Below are 18,418 nucleotides of genomic sequence, written 5' to 3'. Positions count from 1 at the left end.
CTTATCACATGTTGCTGTCCAGATCTCCTGAGCCAAGGTAGCCACCACTGTTTCTACAGCACATGTATTCAAGTGGTCAGCGCTGATGTTGAGGGCCCATTGGCGGCTTTGTGCTCCTGGCTCTTCTCAAGTTGGAGATGCCTTTGGGTGCTGATCTACAGCAGGATGTGTAGATGTGCAGGATGACTACCCAGAAGCTGCTTGGGGATAACCAGTTTCCGCTTTGAGGTCAGCCCCTTACTTTTGCAAGAAATTTTCATCCTGCCCTGTTAGTATTATGAATTTGAGTGAGGAAAGGAGATGGGGAAAGGTGTGCTCTGTGGTGGATGAAGCAGATAGGAAACACACCCTGGGAACACAGAGACCCAGCTTTTGAGTATGAAGAGAGAATTACTGTTAGAGTCCTCCATTCAGGTGGAAGAGCCCAGTTGAGCTGCTAAGAATCCCTAGCATTAGCATTCCTTTCCCCATAGCCTTCCATCTGTATTCTAGATAGTGTTGTCTACCAGCTAGGACTTGCAGGCGGCTCTTACGTATCACTGAGATCATGTCAGTTAAGAAAGCAGAACACTTCTGAGGAAAGTGAGTAAGAAAACAGCGTGGTGAAGAATGCTGTTCTTTGCCTCTTTGGGTGTGTGCTTGACTGTGTTCTTTCTTATGCCTGACTCAGCTCAGAGGACGATCCATTCCTTCTGTATGCCACACTGCACTCGGGGGACCACTGCAAGTTTATCACAAAAGATCTGATGCGGGACCACAAGGCCTGTCTGCCTGATGCCAAGACCCAACGCCTGTTCTTTAAGTGGCAGCAGGGACATCAGCTGGCAATTGTTAGTAGGCATCCGGGATCAAAAATAACATTTCAGGTATGTTACCTGTTCTCTACATAATGTCAGCAGAGCCAAGTAGATAGTAAGAATGCGGCATAGTCAAAGAATGTTGCAACTAGTTCTCAGTGTTTTATTTTACTTTTAAATATTGATTGATTGACTGATTGATGTATTTGGCTGCACTGGGTCTTAGTGGTGGCATGCATGCAGGATCTAGTTCCCTGACCAGGGATCGAACCCAGGCCCCATGCATTGGGAGCACAGAGTCTTAACCACTGGACCACCCGGGAAGTCCCTCAATGTTTTATTTTTCTCAGCTTTAGTTTGGTATTTGGAATTACCCAGATCCTAGAAACACAGAGTCTGCCAGAGCAAAGTTTTCATAGGCCAACCCCACGTTAATTGACATATTGAAAACACCTGGAATGTCATCAGTTGTGACATCAGTTATGTCATCAATTATAAATCCTCATATGTGTTTTTTATCCTCCTGTTTATTTGCAGTAGCTCAAAATTCCTTATTCCTTATGGTTCATCATAAGTTCTATTTCTGCTAAATAACTCCTTTTTCCTGTTTAATCCACTGCTGTGGCACAGTCTCAATTGAGTTCTTTTTTGATTCTAGTTTAAATACCTGTAAGTACAAGGATTCCTCCTGTGTGAAAGCAAAGGGAGAAAATCTAAAGGCGAGTTACTACAGAAAAATACACTAGCCAATGATAAATATGGTCCAGTGGTCAAAAAATATGTAAAACAACATTTATAGGAAATATGGTATCAAATTACCACAGAGATACAGTCACTAACAGTTCTGTTAGTTTCGAGCGTACAGCAAAGTGATTCAGTTATACATATATGTGTGTATATATATATATATATATATATATATTCTTTTTCAGATTCTTTTCCATTATAGGTTATTACAAAATATTGAGTATAGTTCCCTGTGCTATACCGTAGGTCCTTGTTGTTTACCTGTTTTACATATAGTAGTGTGTATGTGTCAATCCCAACTCCTAATTTATCCCACCCCCTACGGCCCCCCACCCCCGGCATTCATCTTCACAGAATTAGCTGCTCTTTCAAAATCCATTGTTAAGTAAGACAGAGAATACATCTCTGAAGCAAACTGAGAAGCTGTCAGAAGAGAAAGGGAAATGGCTAGGTATTCCTTTAGTGTTGTTCTCAATGTGTGGTTCCTTTTTAAATTCAACAGCATATTCTCATCTATGACACCGTGGTGCAAACAACGGGAGACTCGTGGCACATACCTTATGATGACGACGTGGTGGAAAGATATTCCTACGAAGTGCCAACCAAATGGCTTTGCCTTCACCGGAAGACATAAAGACTCTTACCCCCATGCTAAACTTGTGTTTGGGTGTCCTCCTGGTTGACATCAGAGCTCTTAAGTTGATGGTTGATGCTTGTTTAGAGCATTGCTTCTGTCCTGTCTGATCCAGTTTGTCCTGTTTGGTCCAGTTGGTTTGCATATCAATAAATTGATTTTTTAATTAAATAAGATATATCTTTTCATAACTGGTTGCATTTTTCCCCCTAACATTTGTTAGGATTTGAGGCTTATCCAAAGTTGGGGAACTTGGTGCAGAGTGATACCTACCTTTCTCCTATTGAGCCAGCTATTCCGCTTACTTGGGCAACAGGGTCTTCTGGTATCCATTTTGCTACCCTTCCAGGTCCACCAATAGCAGAACCAATCCATCTGGCCCTGGGCTCTGGGTTGTTTGTAAACCATTTCTCCATTTCTGATATCATCTCATCCTCTCATGTTATCTCCTTCCCACACTGAATCACTTGTGGTCCTCTCTGATGAGCTGGCCCAGATGTCAGAGGTGTATTAGCAACTTCTACTTATCACCCAATGATTTGGGTTGGAGGAAAGGGGGCAATTCCTTCTCTTTAGATTATGAATGTTTCTTCTTCATCCTATAATGCCTTTTCCAGACCAATTCAACATTTTGTGAACACTGTTAATTCCATCACTTGGTATGAGGGCTTTCTAAAGTATATAGATTATTTTCATTTTATCAAGTTTGACTTACTTTACCAAAGTGAGTAAGTTGTTGCCTCTCTGTTTTACTCCCTTGATAGGCAGCTTATATCTTGATTTTAGCTGAAAATATTCGTGTCTGTAACACTTCATAACAGTTCTTTCCTTAGTCATACGTACTATACAATTTGATATTCAAGAGCAGACAAAACCAGTCTATGGTGATAAAAATCAGAATACTAGTTGCCTGAGGAAAAGGGCACAAGAGAATTTTGTGGGGGTGATGGAAAGTTCTGAGTGGTGCTGACATAGGTGTATGTATGTATTAGTCAGATTCATCACACTAAACACTTAAAATTGATGCATTTACAACAACGTAACTGAAAAAAGTATGTTAGCATAAAAGTTATTTACATGAAAAAACAATGACTTCATTTATATCAAACAATGTACATGGATATAAGTAAGGTGTGTATTATGCACAGAGAGACAATCCAGGAAAAACAGAGGAGGGGATGTTTTACCTCCTTACGCCATTGTTGGAGTCAACACTGCTGCCCCCTAGAGGAAGGGGCTCTCCAGACAAGTGCCTGGTAAATTGAGGGCATTGAAAGATGCTGAGAATCGGAAAGCTCTCATAAATCCAACCTGTTTATTTTCTAGATTTCATGAACTACCTACTTAGAACACTGTGCTTGCAGCGAGCTAAAACTTTTTTTAAGAAACTACCCTAGTTTTAAGAAAATTAGGAAAGAAAGCATTTGTTAAATAAGCTTGTCTAAAAGCTTAATGCAAATTCCTCACAAGTTGCTCTAGAGATGGGAGAGGATACAAAAAGAATCGTAGAACTTCAGAGCAGGAGTGAACCTTGAAGAACATAAAGTCCAACAGTCGCATTTTATAGAGCAGGAATAGACCCAGGAAGATGCAATGGCTCCCTTGGATCCCACAGCTAGTTAGTAGAGACATTTCAACCATAACCCAGCTCTTCTGATTCTCAAGTCAAATAGTCTTTCTTCTACTGTACACTGTAACTTAGACTAGAGTAGTTCATAAAAACTCAGACAGACTGAATGGTAGAGCATCCGGTATGTAGATTTAGAAACTTTGTTAGCCACATAAGAGAAAGTGGGGAGAATGAGAGGAAGGGAACAGGCAGGACGACCTCTTCAAGGGCCCACGTTTCCATGGTGGCTCATCAGGGTAGAAAATTGGGTTAGAGAAACTACATTATTTTTGAACTCTTTAATACCATTCCAAAACAAAACCCTAATTTCTGCTTGAGGTAAATTGAGGTGCATCTGTCACTTGTCCGGGAGCAGGGCAATTCTAGGGCGCTCAGAATCAATCGCACTGACACGGGACCTTGGAGAGTTCAGGGATTCTCTGAATGGAGGCAGCTGGTACCCAACACTTAGGCTGCCTTTTGTATTCTGATCACCTGAGTGAGACAAAAGCTACCTGTCTAATTCAAGGTCCCAGACACAGTGGGAAGAAGGAATTCTTTAAAAACCTGTGCCCTGGATTGAGAGTATCTTTAAAGTTGGCCAGCCATGAACAATGAAAGCTTTGAAAGGGCACTGACTCTGCCACTGAAAAGTATGTCTCAAATGCTTTGTGCTTCCCTCTGGCATGCTCCTGAATTTATGCTCTCTTTTCCTCCTGCTGTTCTCAGACCCAGTAAAGAGAAAATCACAAAGGAGAAGCCTGAGCTCATTCTCCCAGGGCTCCGCTGGGACTACCTCACCTCAGGTGCCTTGTTCTTCACATTAAATGAATTTTTCTCTTCAAGTTTGCACTTGAATATAATTACTGCTTCCCTGTTCCTTTAGCAGGTTTCTTGCTCTTTAAAAAAACTGTCCTAAGGTGCTATAAAATGCATATGTGTTCACGTTAGATTTCTTTTTCCCTGATAGCTTCATTCTAGAGCAGGCATGGAAAGGAAGGGTATGTTATGTAGGCTCCTGAATTCTGGCCTATCATGGTGAGTCTTATCTTTGCTAAAAATCAAAATTATTCGGGATACTTGAGGGCAAAGCTAAATGAAGTGTAGATCAGGTACTTTGCCCATCCTTCAGCAACTTGGAATTTCTAGAGTGAGGAACATCTAAGGGAATGCTTGTGGGAATGACTGGGAGTGGAGGAACATAGACCACTCTGATGAAATTGTGGGATTTGGATTTGGGTTCTTTCAGGGCTGGGACTTAAGCAGAACTAAGAGTTCTTAGTAAGTGGGACAAGGCAGCTGCTGGAGCCTCCTATAACCCCAGGGTGACAGTAGGGTTGCCAGATAAAATACGGTCTCCCAAATAAATTTGAATTTCAGATAAATGACAATTTTTTGTATAAGCACGTCGCAAGTATTGCAGGGATATACTTACACTAAAAATATTCACTGCCTATCTAAGATTCACAATTAACAGGGCCGCCTATATTTTTATTTGCTACATCTGGCAACCCTAGGTGGGAATTAGCTGGGAAATGAGGGGTAGTGGGAAATAAAGCCCACAGCCCTACAGGAGGCCGGAGGGGAACAAGGATAAGAAAGGATCTAAGGGACTTCCCTGGTGGCACAGTGGTTAAGAATCCACCTGCCAGTGCAGGGGACACGGGTTCGATCCCTGGTCTGGGAAGATCCTACATGCCACGGAGCAACTAAGCCTGTGCTCCACAACTACTGAAGCCCACGCGCCTAGAGCCTATGCTCCGCAACGAGATAAGCCACCACAATGAGAAGCCCATGCACTGCAACAAAGAGCCTGCGTGCAGCAACGAAGACCCAGTGCAGCCAAAAATAAATAAATAAATAAATAAAATAAAAAAAGAAAGGATGTGAGTAAAAGGCACCTGGACAGGAGGTGGGGTGTGGGGGTGGAGGAGAGAGACCAAACGTTCCCTGCCTTATCCCAGCCAATGACAAGCTTGAGTCCATGTGATATAAATGAAGGAAGTTCCATTCAGAGACCTACTTAGAGGAAGCCATTCAAACCAGCAGGATGAAAGAAAATATGGGAGATGGTGAGAATATTCTCTCAGTGTATGTAATGAAAATAAATGCCACAAAACTAAAAAAAACAAAAACAAAAAACGGGAGACGCGAACACCAATGAGTAAGTAAATGCAGTAAATCTTGAGAAATAATCTTTAATTTTCTCTTATCATGTTTCTGTTATGGTGTTTCAAGATTCCCTGAGGGCAGCCTCCCTGGTGGCGCAGTGGTTAAGAATCCGCCTGCCAATGCAGAGGACACGGTTTCGAGCCCTGGTCCGGGAAGATCCCACATGCTGCAGAGCAATTAAGCCTGCGAGCCACAACTACTGAGCCCGTGTGCCACAACCACTGAAGCCCACGCGCCTAGAGCCTGTGCTCCGCAACAAGATAAGCCACCGCAATGAGAAGCCTGCGCACTGCAACGAAGAGTAGCCCCCGCTCGCTGCAACTAGAGAAAGACTGCGCACAGCAACAAAAGACCCAATGCAGCCAAAAATAAATAAAAGTAAAATAAATAAATTTTTTTAAAAAAAGATTCCCTGAGGACTTTTCTCCCTAAGTTTTGTCTCTGTTGGCAATACTTGATCTGACAGATGCTTCCAGAGACTATACATATACAACTTGCCTTCAACCAGGAATTGAAATAAACAGGAAGACAATTATCTAGTCACTGATAACAGCTAAAAATTGTTTTGCTACCAGAGTACTCTCAGAAGTACACTGTTATCAAATGGATTAAGTTATTAAAATAACCATGATAATTTATTATAAATAGCAGTGTTATGTGAAGGGTTTCTGGTAGCTTCTGACAAGAAAGTTGATGTAGAATTAATTTCATCCATATTTAAATGATTACCTCATTAGTCTCTTTGATGTTAGTTAAAATTCAGCCCAAGAAGCAAATACTTGAGAAATCACAATTTCTAATATGGTAGAGACATAAATTCATTTTAAGGAGACCAGTTCAGATTGCCGTATCAGTCTCAGCTGGGCTAGAACATTACTAAGTATCAAGTTTAGTTCACATCTAAATATTGAAAGTCCGTGTTTTTTCTTTTTTTCTAATTTTTATGTATTAAAAATTTTTTAAATAGAAGTATAGTTGAATTACAATGATTCAGGTGTACAGCAAAGTAATTCAGATATATATATATATATATTCTTTTTTAGATTCTTTTCCATTATAGGTTATTACAAGATATTGAATATAGTTCCCTGTGCTATACAGTAGGTCCTTGTTGTTTATGAAAGTCCATTATTAAAACAGATTTTTTGTGCTTTCTATGACTGCATCAGAACAAAGAATGTCAGTGTCCGGAATTCCCTGACAATTCTGCTTCTCATTTGGCTCTCTGGGGCAGAGTGGCATCCGGCCTGGGAGGATAATATGGGGCCTCCACCTCCATGAAACAGGTTCCTTTGGAAGTGGTTATGGCAGGTTGTCGGAAAGGTAAGTCCCTCACCTAGACTCATTGCTTAAGATGTACTGTATTACTAATTCTTTAAAAATAAATCATTCTTGTATTTTCTTCCCCTTTTCAGTGACCTTGTCCTAGAATCCAAAGCTGAATATTTTTATCCTCTGCTCCAAAGCTGAGTAGTCTAATGCTATTAAGTTTTTATACACATATATGCCTTTCATATATATATACACACATGTATATATAATTTTTTTAAGGATCACTCATTCTCTATAAGCTCTTTTGTAATAAGGTTTTTTTCCCACCTGACAGAAAATGAAACTTTTCCTTGTTCTCATAGTCTTCTGTCACTTCTTCCTCATGTACTCTGAACATCATAATATAACTTCATAAACGAGGCAGTCAGGTTAAGCTAGGGCATTGCTGTATACCATAAAATACTATTTGCGTGGTTGTATACTCACAAACTATTCCTCCAGGTTTCCTGTGTTCAGAAGGAAATTTGTGTTCCAGGAAGCTGTCACCCTGATGATAGCTACTGGCTCAAATTAAGGATCGTGTCCTTTGGCACTCAGCCCTGTTCTGGCAGGAGTTCTCAAATCCTTGAAGAAATGGGTCTTTTCCAAGTTAGGCCCTCTGATCTCCAACTCCTAAAGAAATAAACTCTGGTCAGACCAAGTATTTGAAGAGAAAGCCTGAGGAAGTTTTGCTGCTTGACACAGATAGGGAGCTTTTTATTTTTTTAAGTAAATCATCTGGCTCTTTTTGTTCTTTGATACAGCAAGGGAGGTTTCTGTGAGGAAATCAGTACTGAACAGTTTGTGCTTTATGAATGTCAGTAGATTTTTTTTTCCTTCCCACTCCCACTGCCACTATCCCCAGAGATTTCAACACCATCCATATTCTGGTCTCATTGTTTCTTATCCACTTAAACTCTGATGATTTTCGGCCCCCTGTGAGATGCCAACCTGGATCTTTTAAACTACTTAAAAGTGCTCCACTTTCAGGATATCAGACTTTGGAGCTCTTCATTTTGCCTACAACCTCCCTAACCTGCTCCACTCCTTCATCCCGACCACCAGTTCCTAGATCTGTTCTTAGGCCTATTCCTTCCTCACCTAGAGGCCTCTCTTATCCATCTGCATCTGGCTTTGCTTGCCTTGTTGCTCACCCCACTCCATCCTCAAACCACTCATTTCATGGATGACTTCAGTAATACTTCAGATTCTTTCATTCATTTCACCTCCTGTGGTACCCATCTTATCAATTCTAAACCAAACTTTGGGTAGCCCCATACCATTCCACTTTCTCCTCTCCTATACCATAGTATTGCTAGAAAAGTCATGAAATTATGCTACTAGTACTTCACTCCCATTTGAAGGTCCTTTGTTTCACCTTTCAGTGAATTCCCTGTTAATTCCCCGAAGGAGCTCTCCCAACTTTTGCCATCTTAACTTGAAAAGAGCTCATCTCCTGCAGCCTCCATTTCCTTTTCTGTTCAGTGGGGAAGAGGGTGCCAGCGTACTTCTCAAACTCTAATGGACATGGGATCTTGTTTAAAGTGCTGATTCTGATTCAGGTCTGGTGTGCCTGGTGATGCCAAGGCTGCAGACCATATTTTTGAGTAGTATTTTGAGCAGTCTCAAATGAGCTCCAAGGTTATTTAAAAATAATAATAATAGTCCAACACTCATGATTCTGAGTCCTGAATCATAACCTGGCCACTCTCACTCTCAGCAGATGACTTAAGCAGGAACTAAAAGCCATCTGTTAAGAGACTCTTCAGCAATTTTTGCCCTTTCTAGCAACTTTCTTTCCTCACCCTTTTCTCCCTCTTCTAGGTTACTTTTTCTACTGCCTCCATACTATCCTTTCTTGCTAACTTGAGAAGTTGTTTTCTCAGTTAGTCTCTTTCCATGGGCTCATTCCCCCATCTAACTACAATACTTTTGGCTTCTAGCCTGACAAAACTGTGCTTCCCTAGGGATAATTTAACAGCCAAACTTCTCAGAGGAAGGAGCCATCTCTACCCCTGCTTTCTTTCCAATTCTACATTTGCAGCTGAGCATTTCTACTCAACCACGGTGAAAACAATTCATCTTCACCCCAACAGAGTGACCTCCTGCCTTACTTTATGTTATTTTTTCCTGATCATTTCCCCCTACTTACATACCTAATCAATTAGCAAATTGTGTTGACTCCATCTTCAAAATATCTGTCGTAGTCTAATTATTCAACTCTTAACTACCTTTCCAAAGGAAATAATCCTTTTTTAAAAAATTTGTACATGAAGATATTCTTCATAATAATGTTATTGATAATAATAACACAATTGGAAATAACGAAATGTTCAAAACAAAGGAGGGAAGAAATAAATATAATTTTAAACGTTACAGTGATTAAAATGATACTTTGTGTGTTGGCATGGGTTAAATGACAAAACATCTACAAAATGGTATGTTTAACATGATCCCATGTTTTAAATAGGAAGGAAGGAAGGAAAGAGACATTTGGAGAAAAGTATCTGAAAGAAATAATATTTTGTTGATCCCAAAATGTTAATAGGTATCTCTGCATGCTGGGATTGTGGTTGATTTTTAGTTGTCTTCATCTTCTGCACAATCTGAATTGTTACATGTGTAATAGGATGTTAGAATAGGACTCTTTCTGCCTCAGTTTCCACTGAGGCACAAATATAGTAGATACCAAGATTCCCAGGTGAGTGTGGGGCAGACAGTACATATGCAGAATTTACAAAAAGAATAAAGGAGAATCTGCCTCACAACTCCCAGCCCCTTAACCAGGCCAAAGATATCAAAGAGTCAGAGGAAGGAAAAAGATAAAGATGTTTCCTTGTAGAGAGCTGTGGCCAGGCTCCTGGTTCCTTAGGTACCCTCTGACCCCAGGACCCCGGGAAAGATGCCTCAGTAGGAATACTTGGAGCTCCTCTTGCAGTCTGGGGAACCCAGGACTTCAGAGAAAGCTGAAGCCTCTGTGGATGGGCCTGACTCTGCAAAAGCTGCAGGATGACAGCAGGGCTGACAAGAGACATTGGAAACGAGCCAGAGAGGGCTACTGCCTTGGACTTGCCTGGCACTGCAGGTTTCCTGATGGGGGCCAGATAGGTGGGAAGAGAGTTGCCTTAGGCTGTCTTGGGCTGGAGGGGAACTTCGGGATGGCCAGGGGTTGAAGAAGGAGTGCAAGTGGCCACCTACATATAAAAACTGATGGGCTCAGCAGAGAACCACTGAAGAGCCTTAGAAGAGTGGCCAAGCGGAGAAGTATCAGCTTTAACCATCTGTCAGGCTCACCAGAGACTCCAGCTATAAACATCTGCTTGGCCTAGAAAGCATTGAGCCACCCACCCTTACCTATCCTCCACTGCCCATCCTCCACCTTGGCTGGGGCGGGGCATGTGGAGGGTGTGAAGGAGGTCGGGGTGGAGCTGAGCCAGGAGTGATTAGGGAGGACAAGTCAACCATGCCCCCACCCCTTTCCACTGGAAGATTTAGTGCGAAGCCGACCTAAGCTGACAGAATACAAATGATGCAGTGCTGTTGGGAATCTATTGGTATAGAACTGGATATTCTAATTTCTGAATCGATACTGCATTTGTTAAAGTAACCGTAGCACTGCATATTATCTAAGAGGAATGGAAAAGTAAGGGAGCATACCCGAGTTTTCATCTAGAGGCAGGAAAAATGAAAGGAAGAGTGGGAGAACAAAAGTCAGATTGTAGTTTTATCACAGTCTGTTCATCACGCTTGTTACCAGAACCCAGATGCCCCCTTGCGCTCACTTCCATCATTTCTTGCCTCCACAAAGGTAACCACTGTCCAGTCTTCCAACAGTATAGATTCCTTTTGCCTGTTTTTGTGCTTTATGTAAATGGAATCAGTCAGGCTGTGCTCTTTCGTGGCTGACTTCTTTCATTCAGTATCGTGGGAGGTTCATCTCTGTTGTCACATGTAATTGTATCATTCATTTTCATTATTATGTGATGTTCTATAGTGTGAATATACCACAATTTATCCATTCTACTGTTGATGGGCATTTGGATAGCTTCTAGTTTTTGCCTATTACAAATAGTAATTGCTATGAATAGTGTATCACTTTTTATAATGGGCGGAGAGCTATTAAAAAGTCTCCGGCATCTTCTTTCCTTTCCATTTCCGTAACTACCACCCCAGCTCAGGCCTTCACAGTCACTGGTTCTATTAGCAATGGCCTCTTGATTGATATCCCCATCTACAGTTCATCATAAATACTGCCACCAAGTTTATCTTCTGAGAGCATAATTCTAATCATGCCATTTCCCTTACTCAAAAATGTCAAATGTCTCCCCACTGCCTTCCAACCAGAGCAGAAGTTCCTTTCCTTGGCATTCAAGGCCTCCTCCCTGCATTTGTACTCCAGAACATTTTTGTGTCCTAGTCAAGCTAAGCCACTGCCATAACCTAAACACAGGCTCTTTTTTTCTTCCTCTGCTTCTCTGTTCTTGCCACCCCGAGTCCATGTTGCATCATGGTGCCACTCACACTGTTCCTAACAGCGAACACACCTGTCAGAGTGCTTCTCCTCCCAAGTTGAGCTCGGATATATTTCTTTCAGCAGGTGGCTTGCATTCCCTTTGGCCAAAGTCATTTCCCATCTGCAGCGCTTTGTTGGACACTACCTTACATATCATGTGCTGCTTCGTGTTAGTATTGCTCTCATTTGGGTTTCATTCTTCTTCCCCACTGAAATTTCTTCTCCATCTGGTTCATCTGTGTGTCTCCAGAGCAGCCAGCCCAGCTGGCTTACCCCTAGAAGAGGCTCAATAAACGTTTGTTGAATTATTTTGGAGAAGTTGTTTGAAAATGTCTTCCTGATTTTTACCTCTGATTCCCACTTCTCCTTTGAGTGAATTCCCCTCTTGCTCCTTGGTATTTTGTGTGTGTGCCGGCTCAGGAACATACTCTTTGGTGTCTGATGCTTCAACTGACCCTCAAGAAATAATGATAACTTCTCAACGCCACCCTCTTTAATTATACCATTTAAGCCCCTCCCCGCGTCTTAAATGAATTAACTATTTATTTATTAGGCATCTATTTTGTACATGGACCGTGAAAACTGGAATAAAATTTGCTCTGCACCTGCAAGACATCATTGCAGAGTTTTTAATATTGAAAATGTTTTAGTCTGTTGTCTATGGTTGATTTTTGAAACTTGCCTTTGTTTCACCACGACGGATGAATTGCACACTGGGTGAAATTCACGGATCTCAGTTGAGGTTTATCAAGTACTTTCAAAGCAAGTAGAACATAACACTGGAGCACTCTCTTGCTTTCCCATCAATACCTGGGTTCTCAAGAACTAGTTCCTCAATTAGTGCCTGAAAATATTGGTTATAATGATCAGACACCTCATTCATTTTCTCTCTCCCCCAGTTGTCTCAAGAGAACTTGGCTCCTCTGAGCACCAGAGATGACTTAATTTTGCGGTAAGAAAACAGGAATTAGAGGAAGCCAATTAGGAAACCTCAAGGAAGAGGAAGTGTCTCCAGGCTGAAAGGAAGGCTGTTGAGTCTTATTTCCTCTCTGTTCTTGACTCATCCTCTCGGTGCCTGACCAACTTCTGCACCACCCTTTCCCCACCCGATCAGGGGGCTGAAATGGGTGTGGGGTGAGATTGGGGGTAGTGAGCAGAGTGAATAAAGTCAAATAACATTCATAAAGACACCAAGATGTAGGGATACACCATGGGTGTGAAAATCTCAGTGAACTTTTTTTTTTTTGCGGTATGCGGGCCTCTCACTGTTGTGGCCTCTCCCGTTGCGGAGCACAGGCTCCGGACGCGCAGGCTCGGTGGCCATGGCTCACGGGCCCAGCCGCTCCGCGGCATGTGGGATCTTCCCGGACCAGGGCATGAACCCGTGTCCCCTGCATCGGCAGGCAGACTCTCAACCACTGCACCACCAGGGAAGCCCTCAGTGAATTTATTGATGCTTACGATTCCCATCCCCGTCCACAGTCATGGGTGAGGCTGCATGTATGCAGGATAGGGTAAGAATTGGCTGCTTTCTAAGTTAAGAAAACAGAATGAGTTTCACTTCTGAACAATAGCAGAGTGCAGTACAGGCTGGTGCAGTACTTGGCTTCCTTCTGTACTAGGGATAGATCAAAACAAAATAGCCAACGATCCAGGCTTTATTCACCAGTGTCCCCTCCTTTCACAAAGAGAGAAGCTGAGTTAAAGTCTATTAGTAGGTGACTTATTTTCATTGTGCTTAATATTTTTTTCCTCCATGCCTTTAAGGTGGGTACAGCGTGCTTACCTGTTTGAGAGAAGAAACCGAGGTGGTGGCCACCAGTTGATCACTGGCAAGGCTCAGATTCAAATCCAGTGCTTCTGACACTCAAAGCAAAGCCTGACCGTGTTCAGGACTCAGGCCCCTCCCTTCCCCATCTTATTTTTCACTGGAACATTTGCTGTTCTCTCAAGCTATGAAAGGCTTCCTGTGTTATCATGCTTAAGGGGAAGTTGTATGTTAAAAACCACCAACGGTTAAGCCCAAGCCAGCTGGGGTCTTCCAATGCTTCTTCCAGTATTCTGGGGAGACCCATGAGAATTCTTAGTGTTTCTCAAAGTCCTTGGCTTTCAGAAACAAGAGCTCAGTCATCAGTCAAGCATTGGGTGTTCATTTAAGGGGAAGTTTGGGAAAACAAGAGAAACATCAAAAGTTGTAAGAGTTGTTTTAGCTATAACAACTTTATACTGAAGTTGTTATAGCTAAAAATCAAGAGTGACCTGAAAGCTAAAGGTTTTGGCTCTCTAGAAGTTGTTCCTGGAGAGATTTAGTTAAATGTCCTTTGGGTTGAGCTGCTACAAGTTTATTCCCTTTCAAATCAAAGGACAGCATTATCATTATTGGAGATGACTGACAGAATCCAGATGCAGAATTATATTGACTGGAAAGGAAAGGATGGAGTAGCAGGGAAATGATAGCTGTATGACTGCTATGTTGATAGACACCATATTGAACCCACCATTGGTATTGGAGGGTGAGAGAACCACACTAGGTGTTATGGGAGAGAGCGCTGGGGAGTGTTGCCATATTGGAATATGGTTTGAAGAGCTTTTGAGTAGAAGCATAACCAAGTACCTCATATGTCACGGTAGCACTTCCCACACCACGTTTGATGCCCCATTTGTCCCTCTCCTTTGCCCATAAATTATAGAACTGGAGTACAAAGAAATCACCCTTTTCTTTTTCCCCGAGACTCAAACAGATTGACAACTCCTAGGTAGCCAACCATAGCTACTGGGGTACAGGAAGAGCTTTAGGGTTTCTATTGGTATGAGAAAGATACAGATGGGGAGAAATACGAATGGAACTAGGTTCTTGCCCTCAGTCCCCTGAGGAGGCACCTGATGGCTCAAAGTCTGACCAGGGAGCTACCTCCCTTCTACTGTCCACACAGAACTGCCACATCCCTAGCTCTGTTGTGGCCACAGTTGACCTCTGGGGCCCCTTGACATCAGGGAATCCTAACTCTCCTAAGATACTCTATTACCACTGTTTCAACACCTGCTAATATCACATGGAAACACAGATAAGCTTCAGTTTTATATTCCCTGGCTCACTGAAACCACCAGCAGAGCGTCTTAAGCTAAGGGCTAAATTCTTATCTTGCCTTTAAACACCATGTGATTCAGCATGTCTGCAGTCACTGGGAATCTACGCTGCCAGTTTTTACCTTTGCCTTGTGGGTAACCCCTACCTTCCACCTACCTCCACCCCCAGGGGAGAATGTGGGCCTTGTCAAATGGAGGCCCCCAGGAGATTTTCCAAGACTCACGAGATGTCAAGTCATCTCTAAAAGTTTTCAAAAAACCAGAGAGTCATTTCAGAAAGTCTAACTTGGTGGCCCAACAGAGAGGAAGGTCAAATTTTCCATACAGACACAGCAAGTCTGCCCCCATAGGCTTGTGGTAAAGCTGCAGGAGCACTGGTCCCCAGACTTCTGTGAAAGCTCCCCAACCCAGGGGGAAGTCCACCTGGGTGAGTAGATTAGCTGCTGCTTGGTACCCAAGGCACATATTCGTGAAGTCTGCTTCCTGGGGATTTCCCTTAGCAATGGAATCAGCAAGGGGTTCGTCTTTCTGCAAGATTTCCCGGAGGAATCCATTGGCCTTGTGGAAAAACCTCAAATTCTAATATAAAATCTCTGGCCTTTTAGGTTTTGAGATTTGGATTTTTCAGTTATTCACAAATCTCTTCAAATAAAAACAGGTCAACATAGTAGAAAACCCAAACAGTGAGAATGCATATTCAGTGAATGATCGGAGCACCTCCTTCATGCTAGGTACTGTTTGGCACTGAGGGTACACCGGGGAGCAAAACAGATGTGGCCACTGCCCTCAAGGAGCCTGATGTTCTAATTCTAGCTTTCAGTTTGTGTTGTATTGAAAATGAGGTCGGCTCCTTCCAGGAAGTATCCTTTAGGGTATTAATGTGTATATGCCATCCAAAATCCTATGCCTCTTTTAGGGCCCAGCTTAAATGCAACCTCAACGGAGGATCAGAATTTGTTTGAATGTGTGAAATAATTTTCACAGCCTGAAGTGTATGTGATTTTAAATATCTCGTCATTGCATGGCAGGGAACACCCAGGGGTGCTTCACAGCGGGTTGTGTCTACGTGGGAAGGAAAGGCAGCTATGAAAGCATTTCTCAATTGTTCCCTGTCTTTCTACAGTTTTTAGTTCAACTTGACAGTCAGTTACTGAACTTTTATGAGCCAAGCCCCATGCCAGGGGTGGTAGAGAATACAGAGATAAAAAGTATTCAGGCTCTGCCCTGTCAGTCTTTAGTGAAGCCCCTACACACAACTCTTTAAAGTAAACCATATGATTACCAATGTTTGACGCTTTTGACCTACAGAAATGGTCATTTCATTTGGTTCAGGCTAATAAAAGATTCAAGTTGTACGCACTAGGCATATAGGGGAAAAGAGGCAGATTGGTGGACCTGAGCTTCTTAGATGACGAGATGGGAATGAGTGTCCTTACAGGAGGAACAGGAGTGCGGGGGAAGGGGAGAGCCTGAGGAGGATATCAGGTAGTGCTTCTCAAAGCTGTGCTGTGGAATGTAGCCCTGCAATGGAAATAGGAGGATGAAGTGGAAGACAAGGCTGAAAAGATAGGTACAAGGTCAGCTAAGCTCAAGGCTGATTTTGATTCAGGAGCTCAAAGAAATCTGGGCAGAGAAGCAACCCAATGAGATCTTGCTCAAGAAAATGATTCCAAGAATGTGGATCAACAGGAAGAGATGCTACTGTGCAGCCAAAAATATAACAATAAATAATAATTTTTAAAAAGCTTGTGTTACAAAAAAGACTACATGGGGACAGAATAGGAAGTTTTGGGGAACTGAAGGCTGCTGCAAGGTTTTGGCTCTGAGGACTTGGAAAGTGTGGTATGAGGGACAGGAACTGGCTTGGGAGAAAAGAGATGGAATGAGGTATTCTGTTTTATTTTATTGATTGATTTTTGGCTGAGTTGGGTCTTCGTTGCTGCGCGCGGGCTTTCTCTAGTTGCGGCGAGCGGGGGCTACTCTTCGTTGTGGTGCACGGGCTTCTCATTGCGGTGGCTTCTCTTGTTGCGGAGCTCGGTGTCTAGGCGCGCGGGCTTCAGCAATTGTGGTGCACGGGCTTAGCTGCTCCGCGGCATGTGGGATCTTCCCAGACCAGGGCTCGAACCTGTGTCTCCTGCACAGACAGGCGGATTCTTAACCACTGCGTCACCAGGGAAGCCCCAGGTGTTCTGTTTTAAACATGCTGGGTTTTGAGGTACCATGTGTCTCAATGTGAAAAATGTCATATATGCGATTAGAGAAGACTCAGCACCAGAGAAGGATCCAGCTAGAGACCTAGTTTTGAGGAAATATCAGCATAGAGGGGGCTGTTGAATGAGTTCACCCTCCAAGCAGCCTTACAGAGAACTCATTTTATCTATGACTCTTCAGGTAAACTGTAGGAGTTACAGTTTAGGAGGCTTGCTCAGTGTCTGAGGAAAAAAAAAGTACTCAAAAGGTCAGGAGGAGTTGGTGCTGAGGATAGGGACCTAAACCAGAAGCAAGGGACAACTTTTATCAGTACACTTGGGAATCAGCCAGAGCTGGAAAGTACCCTGTGTGCCAGAGATGATGTCTGCACTTAGTATTTTCTTAATCGAGTTTCAGTTTTGAATTTTCTTTTTCAGTAATGAAATAGAAGTTTATTTTTTTAAAAACACTCTTGAGAAATCGGAACTTCCATAACAAACTCCTTAGGAGGCTCTTACCAAATTTTTTCTTTTAAATGGAAAGTGAGTTTAAGAGAAAATACATTAAAGAGGTAAGAATCCCTACTTCAGTATTCATTACAGCTGGTATGGAAGTGCCAGAAATCTTGGTATACCTGGCCTTCCTGGCGTACAAACTACTGGGCAGAGGGGGCGGGCGACACTAGCTTAATATCTGTTTTGCATTTTATATTCACTAAATAGGAGCGTGCCTTGAGGTAGGTCAAAGTAGGCACATTTTACAGTTCCAAAAGCCACCTGCTGTTCTCCGGAGCTACCTCGCCTGCTTGGGAATTATTCTCATTAGTTCATCTAACGCCGGCTGCTATGAGCCTTTCCCTTCGGTTCTTGTTCATTATCAATCAAGGCTACTGATTCCTGTATTATACCTATATTTCAACCCCAGTTCCACTTTTAAGACGAAACTGTCGGGGGCTGTTGGCCAAAGGAAGATATTGCCTGGCCAGAAAACTCTGCTCTGGAGTGGCTAGCAGAACCCGCTCCCTTCTGTACCTGAAATTAACGGCTGCTGCGGGAGCAGCTGCAATCCATTTATTTCTCCCTCTAGTAGCAGGAAGCAAAGTGGCTGGGTAAAGAGGTTAGAAGAACGCCAGCAAGCCAGAGCCAGGCTGGATATACAGGTGCCAAAACTAACGAGAGACTTGTTAAATACGCGATCCCACAGACAGGCAACTCACTACTCCTGGCCCCGGAAAGCTTTTTTTGTTCTTGCTATAGTCAATTCATTCTCTAGATGAAAGCTCTATAAACCGCCTCAACGAGAACTTACTTCACCAACCATTTTAAAGCCGCCCACACACGGGGCTGGCGCATACGCAC

At 42.8% G+C, this 18,418-nt stretch overlaps 1 protein-coding gene across 7 annotated transcripts in view; it reads left to right on the top strand.

The window, feature by feature from the left end:
- Nucleotides 1-6,318, top strand: part of PRORP (protein only RNase P catalytic subunit) — a 132,376-nt gene extending 126,058 nt beyond the window's left edge. For 6 of the 7 annotated variants that reach the window (XM_079912366.1, XM_079912367.1, XM_079912368.1 and 3 more), the window contains 2 exons: nt 671-866; nt 2,047-3,512. In XM_079912366.1, the coding sequence (XP_079768492.1) occupies nt 671-866; nt 2,047-2,178 (328 nt within the window). In that variant the 3' untranslated portion in view covers nt 2,179-3,512. Of the gene's footprint in view, nt 1-670; nt 867-2,046; nt 3,513-6,025 lie in introns of those variants that run through there. The other variant, XM_079912371.1, reaches the window with a different exon arrangement.
- The last annotated feature ends 12,100 nt before the right edge of the window (nt 6,319-18,418 follow it).

This window comes from Stenella coeruleoalba (assembly GCF_951394435.1).
Source record: "Stenella coeruleoalba genome assembly, chromosome: 2".
NCBI classification, from domain to species: domain Eukaryota; kingdom Metazoa; phylum Chordata; class Mammalia; order Artiodactyla; family Delphinidae; genus Stenella; species Stenella coeruleoalba.
This window is presented reverse-complemented; position numbering and strand designations above follow the sequence as displayed.